Source organism: Crassostrea angulata, chromosome 6 (assembly GCF_025612915.1).
Source record: "Crassostrea angulata isolate pt1a10 chromosome 6, ASM2561291v2, whole genome shotgun sequence".
Classification (NCBI taxonomy): domain Eukaryota; kingdom Metazoa; phylum Mollusca; class Bivalvia; order Ostreida; family Ostreidae; genus Magallana; species Magallana angulata.
The window spans coordinates 52,748,467-52,757,299 of NC_069116.1; the positions used below are offsets into that span (position 1 = coordinate 52,748,467).

Genomic DNA, 8,833 nt, shown 5'->3' on the forward strand with positions numbered 1-8,833 from the left:
ACTGGTAACTTTGAATCTTGGGCTAGTAACTTTGTGGCCAAATTTTGTAATTGCACACCCCTGACATTGCTATATGTACATGTAATATCAAAGCTGTATGTCTAATGTTCTATTGTACTATTTCAGAGATATGTTACACAGATGACATACTTTTCACATGCTACACTTGATGCAGTTACACACCACTATCATGAAGTTGTCATTCATTATATTAATATTAGAATAAAGATGATGTCATAAAAGTTTTTTTTTCTCCTACAGAACTTTACAATTTTGTGGTTCGTAAACCTAAAAGTAAAAAAATTGTAGGTCAAAAGAGATTTTTATTTTTTTTTTATTTCCTCCTCCTACGGAACTTTATCATTTTGTGGTTCGTAAACCTAAAAATAAAAAAATGCTGGCCTTAAAATAATTTTCATCAAATACAATTTCAGCTAATCATTTATTTATCACATATTCTAAAGTGAACATGCATAAATAAGCATAGTAATGCAAAGTAATGCCATGTAATGCCAGCATTATACTAGATTTTGGAAAGTAATGAATTACATTACTATTACTTGTAATGCTAATTTTGTGGCATTACACATTACTAGCATTACTTTGAAAGCATGTAATGCATTACAATGCATTACCATTACATTTAGCATTACCCCAAGCCTGGACTGTATAAACTAGGTTTTGTAAATGCAATTCAACAATTGTTACGTAGAGTCCCATATATAAGTAAAAGATAAGTCAGTAACTGGCAAATTGTAAAAAAAATGCAGTATTTCTAATAACTCTAAAGCACTGGAAGACAAAGGAAAACAAGTTATGCAATATGTCGTTCAGGAATTGATCTATATCTGAGCGACACACGCTTGCTGTGCGGGTGATGGATATTGCCACCCAGAAACTCTAAATCTCGCTCACTTCTGAGCGACTCTGTTGTCGCATGTGGTGATGTGATTCTCGATAACCGTTCGTGCGAGTACATAGTCGAGTCGATTCAATATCAAATCTTTTAAAACCAATTTATCTCAACTTTTCTGTTTAGTAAAGTTTTTGGTCTCTGAGAGCGGGTTACCAGTTAGATGTAATTATTGTTAGAACTATCAATATAGACATTTTAGCACTTGTCCTTGCAGAATCAACATCAGCGACGAAATCACTGACAATCATTTCTTATCTAGGAGTAAGTTTCTTAAATTTAAAATACAAACAAATGAAATTTACTTTTGTATTGAATTGAAAGAGAAGGACTTTGATTTTGCAATTTCCCATTTATGTTTTACGCAAGATACAAAAGTAATAAAATGTTAAAGTTTATAAATTCGTCAAAAATAATCATCAATTAATTCTAACGTATCAAGTACGGTACCATATGATGTAAAAAGCTTTTAAATGACAAGTTTGAAATTTTGGGAAAATCAATTGAGTTTATACGATAGAATTAGCAACGCGGAATTAGAAAAGACCCATATGTGTGGTTCAACGTTGCAAGATAAATCTTGATCTGCTAATCGTTTTAACACCGCAAGATGTAATATCTCCGTTCGTCGGTTTATCGCCGGTAATTAGACTCACCCTTTCCCGTTGATCTGGAAAGGAAAGATTGGTGGTAAATGAAGCGAATGATAGCCCCGCGGAAACTGAAAGCAGTGAGACACCTGTTTTAAGAACTTCAGTTTTCACAGACAAAAAGCCGCTGGTGGTCATGTGATGACCTATTGGTCCGGCTAAATAACGCTAACTTCCAAGGTTTCTCCAACATTTTCGTTATCAATCGCGAGGTGCATCTAGAGAGATAACAGATTTCTTATTTTTTTACTAGTTAACATTAAAGACTTTAGGAAAAAGTTAAAAGTTTATGCGTTTTTGGTGACACAATAAAAAGGTTATTGTTTCTTCAACAAATTAAAAACTGAAAAACGTTGATCACACTGCACACGAGAGTTTTTTTCGTTTTACACTATTAGATGCCAAACAAAATATATATGTTTAAAGACATTACCAGGCACTAGTGACGATGTATGTCATTCTACATTACACGTTATTTCCTGTTTTAATGGAAAGACATTCTTATTGATCGTTTTATCTTTTGATAAACAAATTAATTGAAAATTAAAGTACTATTTGATTCATGTATTTTTAATGGTTGAAGAAAAATGATTTAACAACAACGCTAAAATAATTATTCTTCTAATTATTATTCTTAATCTCCTTATCAATAATTAGTTCGACAATTTATCTAAATGGCCCCCAGTTTATTCAAAAATGTAAAGAAGAAAGTTTTTGGATTTAATTATGGACTGTAATTCCATGCGCGGATCCAGAAATTTTTTCCAGGGGGGGTCCGAAGGATAATTGTGTTTGCCAGGGGGGGGTCCGAGGCATATTTTCGCGATAATTTTACTATGTAAATTTAATAAATTTTCATTTTCCAGGGGGGGTCGGGACCCCCCCCCCCCGACCCCCCCTCTAGATCCGCGCATGAATTCATTTAGCTCTGAAAAGATTAGAAAATACCAATTTTTTTATTGAAACATCCTTTGTAAATCTGTTCTTTTTTTTTCTTACCGAGGTTATGCTTTCATTGCCAAAACATGTCGATGTACATCCCATGGCTGTAAAAAAAATTTATGTTCTATTCAGACTGAATTTAGCAATGCTGTAAAAATCATTCGAATTTAGATATATATCCAAAAAGACCCTGTTTGCATTATTGCATTGCGTGACCATATATTTGCAACATTTGGAAATGTTTACATTGGTTGATTTTCTGCAGTGATAAATTCCTTTCACAGAGGATACAAAAAATATTAGGAACTCTTAAATACTAACTATATATATCAATTATATAAATATATATTATATAAATATCAATACTAACTACAAGGATACAACTTTAACTGAATATCTTTATGAGCCACGATTTTTCACGATTTTTTTTATAAATGTATTCAGTATATGGTCAACCGTGTACACAGAAAATGCAGATGAGCATGTTTTAGCTCAAAAGAATGCAGTTGTTTTCTGAAATTCTCACGAACTATACCATAAAAATATTTTAATAATTGAACACGTCACGTAACAAAATCTGCGCAAACTCTTGTAAATGCCTCGGTGTTACAGGGGAAACTTCAATGAGTAATTTAGCAGCGCAGTTGTTCTCATTTTAAATAATAAACTTATCTCAAATTCATTTCGATCAAACCGTGATTAAAACCGGATTCTTTCCTTTTCTCATATCTTGATAATGTGCGATACTTGCTTGCGCGATCACAGAACAAGGTACTTTTACGCAACATTGGGTGATCTATCGGTGAATGCGATGGGAAACCCGAGCCCCGGGGAAGCAAGCCTCTGTTCCGTATCTACTTCGTCAAATTCTTACCACATGTTTCTCTCGTGCCGTATCAGCCATGTCTCTAGGTTTCCATGGCAACGCCTCCTTCACCGAATACTGTAATGTCACTCTCGAAGTTTATCAAACTATTTTATACGGCAAAGCCCGTGCTTTTTTGTTGGCTCGTCGGCAAAAAAATTGGAAGTTGTAAAGCTGTTTGTGAATTAAAACAATTAGAAAGCGACGGAAACTTAACTCCACACATTGCTTAAGTGACGCAAGAAAAACCATGAATGAAAAATTACAGAGTTCTGAAAATCCAGAAATACTGATTTCAAGAGAAGAGCCGCATGCATTTGCCATGAGTTCCATATATATAATAATTGACGTTCTAATAAACAAATAAACACAAACTTATTTTACTTCTTCAATATTTGTAATGATTTTAATGAATCGCAATAATTACAGCAAATTTTATTCCTCAACCAAGAAAAGATTTGTGCGAGAACTAAACTTGTGACAACATATCAAAAAGCAGAAAATTTTCAAAGGAATGGTGTTCACTGTATTTCTAACAGATCTAGTATATAGATATATTTGATATTGGCTTGTGCTTAAGCGCTTGCAGTTTATGGACAGTAGGGGGAGTCGCTTTGCCTTTGACACTTGTTGCGCGTGCTTCTTGGCAGCACTGCCAGAGAGGGCCTGCCAGCCAGAAGATCGACAGCAGGCGCACGTGCTGCACGTAAACATTCGCCACCGGCACTCATCTTCATGTCACCTGGAAATTTACCATGCCAAAATCCTTTTTATTGACAAATCGGAGGTTTTTAATTGAAAAGAAGAAGTTCAAAGAATCCCCTTCAGGTAACTACTTACTTTTATTGCTGTGTTTAGTGTAAGAAGCAAACTTTAGGGTTCGAAGACGCTGGAAACATCCAGTTAAACTCTGTGACGAGTCTGTTTCCTTAATGCATGTTGTATGTAATATGTGCCGCATCTGTATCATCAGACTGTTCAACTATGCAAAGAACGTTTAATTAATCAATCTTTTTAATATTTCCAATGTATTTGTTATATTTATCATATTCTAATCTTTTTTTTAAGTTTTCGAATCATGATTTTGAGAATTCTGTTATAAATTAATTGACGGATATTTTGTACAGTGTAAGGGTTTGTAACATGTCTGTTTTCATATCATTTATATAATTCATAATTCCCTACGTACAATCATTAAATGATTAAACTTTTACTAATCATTGTATGTTTGTTAAATTTCTGAGTATATAATATTCAAAATGCATTCGCCTTTTTTCTTACCCCTGACACTTTCAGTACCTCTCCTTTAGCTTTCTAAACGAAACAATAATTCAGGAGAAATAGCCGACAATAAAATTCCTAGAGAAGTATGGTCTCTTTAAATTTTAAATATTTGAAATTTGAAAGCGACATTTTTTCTGACCCCCTTAGAAACTATCTGTTATCTTTGTCTAACGAGGCAATGATACAGGAGAAACAGCCGACGATTCTCAGAAAGTTCTGGCCTCTTTAAGAATTGTGGTATAGAATATTACAGAGTCGTGTCCGCACAGCGGGGATCTCAGACAGTACACCGCAGATCCATACCGCCTCTTTTTGATTTCACGATAATTACCCCAGGCTGTGAACCGCGCAGCGTAAGCGAGGGTCTAAGTTTTCGAGTGTCGTAATTTTAATGCTGACCCCTAGTGAGACGTCGAGGGCTCGCCAGGTCATGAATCACCTGCAGATTCATCGCCACTGATGGTGTGATTAGGGTATCTCCCCGAGACTGAATCATTCGTAAGTGTGCAGCCAACAAATGTGTTCTGACATCGCTGCATCGTTTGCACACTCATCATCGCGCACCTGGCGGGCTTATTTATTGAGTAAATAAACAAGAATTATGACACCTTCCTGACATTTCGACGACAAGTCTATTTTTCTTTAACTTCCACCGAATTGTTTTATATGAACTTAAATCTGAGCCTATATAAAAATTAAGAAACCATGTTAATCAACAAGAAAAATCTCGACAACAAGGCTTTTTTCATTTTTACCGACTCAGTATATACAAGCTCAGTTCTGTGCCTTTTTAATAAAAAAAAAACAAGCAAACATGTTAAGTTATCATTTTCTCTTTATGCCTGTCTCCAAATTTGGTCTAACAATGATATACTTTTTTGCAATGAATGAAATGAAGACATAAAAAAGATTTACTGGAAATCGTACATTGATATTACAGGGAAACCGAGTAGAAATGAAAAGACAACACATGACGACGGCTATGAAGCTGGGCAGTTGCAAAACTGGGATGACAAACCGTCCCAAACAACACCGCAACAGTGTCCAGAGTTTGTAGATTACCGTCAGATCTTTTACATCGAACACGACGAAAGACATCCTCCGACCAAAGACTTTTCGAATGAAACTGATACTGATGATAATGACACACCAAAAGATTTGTCAACAAAAAGAAGAACATCACCATTCATACCAACACGGGCAAACGAAGCAAGTTTGCCAAAACTCAATGAGGGACACAATGTCCCTCAACAAATTTCGACTGCGCACACGATTCATGCCCCATCTTACATGATTGGACAACGACCATCATATTCCTACTTTCAATATCCCGATGAAAGTAGTGGACAAAGAGACTACACAACTGAAGCTGTACCCGATTATAAACGAACGGCACAGACCCCGTCAATGCCATCAGAGCACCGACCGGAAGTAGAACTGTCGCCGTATAACAGGTACTCGGACTTCAGTGCTGAACTTCGACCTGAATTCTCACCCATTAACCGTTGTCATGCGGAATGCTCTGACCATTTTTCGCTTTTGTACGATCTAATAAGGAACACTAATGGTCTTTTAGAGCACAGGGAACAAATAGAAGCCCCTTTAAATGCAAAAAGGGCACTCAATTTCGACAATCCGACTTATTCGCCGGTTATAGAACCAATATCACCAAGATCAACTTCAGGAAACGAGCACGACGCCTTTAACAACTATCCATGTGAAGAATGTGGAAAGAGGTATAGCACCTCAAGCAACCTGGCCCGACACCGACAAACTCACAGATCTTCAAGCGATAAGAAAGCCCGGAAATGCCCTCATTGCGAAAAGGTGTACGTGTCAATGCCTGCTTTTAGCATGCACGTCCGTACACACAGCCAGGGCTGTGAATGTCCGTACTGTGGCAAGAGATTTAGCCGACCTTGGTTACTACAGGTAAGGTTAAAGGTCATTTTTTGGGAAGCTATGGTCAGTAAGCTTATGCGAGACTGACCTTGGGTAAGAGCTTGCCGTTGGCAAGAGTAAATATAAATGAGTTGACAACTAGATTATTTTTCTTTTAGTATTTACTTCTATAAAGATGTCTTTTTTCATTTTTAGGGTCATATCAGAACCCATACAGGTGAGAAACCATTTGATTGCCCAAAATGCGGAAAATGTTTTGCCGACAAGTCCAACCTTAGGGCGCATGTGCAGACTCACTCGACAGAGAAACCATACGTATGCGGAAGGTGCGGTAAGGCGTTTGCTCTAAAGAGCTACCTCTACAAGCATGAGGAGTCCTCATGCATGCGCGGACAACGCAATAGGGCTAAACTTGAGAAACCAGGAACGCGTGCGCACAAACACCGGAACAGACAAAACTCGATTCACGACTCATCACCAAGTACCCCAGAAAGCTTGGCTTAACGGACAATGGCATGGTAAATTTTCCAATCATCTCGACCAAGTTCATACTTGTAATTCTTTACATCCTTTTCACTACATAAATCTCATTAAAATCCTGGACTGGACCATTCCAAAGTACGAATACATCGTATTGGTGCATCTTAACATATTCTTTCGAATTCAATATCTTTTTTCAAAGAGAAGCAGCATTCCGTGGCAAACCGTTCTACTGCCAGATTTCCGTTGTCAAATCGCACAATCATTTATCACCTAAATATACATTTTAGCGGATCTTCGATAGCTTTTTATTCCATTAATTGTGATTTCACACCTGTTTACACTATATACGAAAAGAAAATACCGCAACCACGAGCAGCCATTTTTTTTAGACTGAAACAACGATTTCTAGTTTTAAAAAAAAATCTGCGTAAAACGGCGTCAAACTGTAAGATTGATTGAACGTACTCTTCAACACTGAACAATTCTTTAGAAATCGAACACAAAATAGACCACATACAATAACTTTTTTTTTACTGTAACCTCGTTTTAGTCGTGACCTTTGGTTTATGGTTGTCATGGACACTGCAGCAATACATCATCTATCATGTGTATTCTCACATGGTTTTCATTAAGTCGAACTTCACGACAATTTCATCTTTAGTTGTTGTCCGTCCGAAATTGACGATAAAGCTATATCTCTATGAAAGCCAGAAGGCGAAGTCAAAGAATAGAACCAATCGGGATCTGATAAAGATTCCGAAATGTGGAAAGCATTAACGATATGATGTCCCATCTATGGCCTTTTTGATAAGAATACTGAACCAATCGAACCATCGAATGACACGAATCTTAATTTTATATACGTATCAAGATTCAGTCAGATATCGCAAAAGTGCTAAAAACTACAACTTTTTTTCATTTTCTGTACATAAGTTCTTTAAGAGCGTGAGTGTTTTTTCACCAGTTTTAGTGCTTTTTTTCATGTGTGAGTTATGTGTGATTATTTATTTTAATTTATTCATTCTGGAGTGTTGTGCGTTTTCATATTTATTACTTATTTATAGAAATTTTGTTTAAATTTTTCCATGATGGTCATTTACATAATTTATTTATAATACTGTATACATGATGATATCGGTTTTTAAATACAAAATCGACATCGGGCTTTATTTGATTTTTGTTGAGACGTTTTACATTTGTAATGATTGTAGATTTTTTTAAAATTATCTTTTTTAATTCACAAAAAGTGATTACATGTCAGATGTTGAATTACCTTATTTCCATTCTTTTTCTCTCTATTTTTATACATTTTTCCTTAATTGTATTTGTGTTCTTTTGAAATTTGTGTGGTGCGAAAGCTTATGCCATTTTTGACAGATTTTATCAAAGGCTTTAACTGTTGCAAGCGAGATCTAGAAGTTATAATGGTATGGAATCATACAAAAGTTTTCAAAGTTTTTCAAATAGTTTATATCTTTAATGGCATTAACTTAACCAAAGCTATGGTTATAATAAGAATGCAGAAAAAAAATGTGTTGTCCCATTTGCTATGAGAATAAATTCAGGAACTTTCGCATGCGTTTTCTTTTGTTTATGCCAGATAGTATCGTAACATGTGGGCCAAAAAGAAGAACTGCTGCATGTCGACGTGTGAAGCGATGCTGGGAGGGTAATTGTGGCCGAAAACCAAGATAAACAAATGATTAATCGTGACACTAAGCGGCCTCGATGTTTGGGATACGCTACTGGAAGCAACAATTCTAGTGTCATTTATACGACCAAAACGTCTTCAGA

The 8,833-nt window shown here is 35.9% G+C and overlaps 1 protein-coding gene across 1 annotated transcript; it reads left to right on the forward strand.

Annotated features, from left to right (window-relative positions):
- Positions 1-4,021: 4,021 nt before the first annotated feature.
- On the forward strand, positions 4,022-8,612 carry LOC128190192 (zinc finger protein 782-like). The gene is made up of 3 exons (XM_052862133.1): positions 4,022-4,198; positions 5,595-6,586; positions 6,752-8,612. The coding sequence occupies exons 1-3, from the start codon at positions 4,126-4,128 to the stop codon at positions 7,058-7,060; spliced, it is 1,374 nt and encodes a 457-aa protein (XP_052718093.1). The 5' UTR covers positions 4,022-4,125; the 3' UTR covers positions 7,061-8,612.
- Positions 8,613-8,833: the final 221 nt, after the last annotated feature.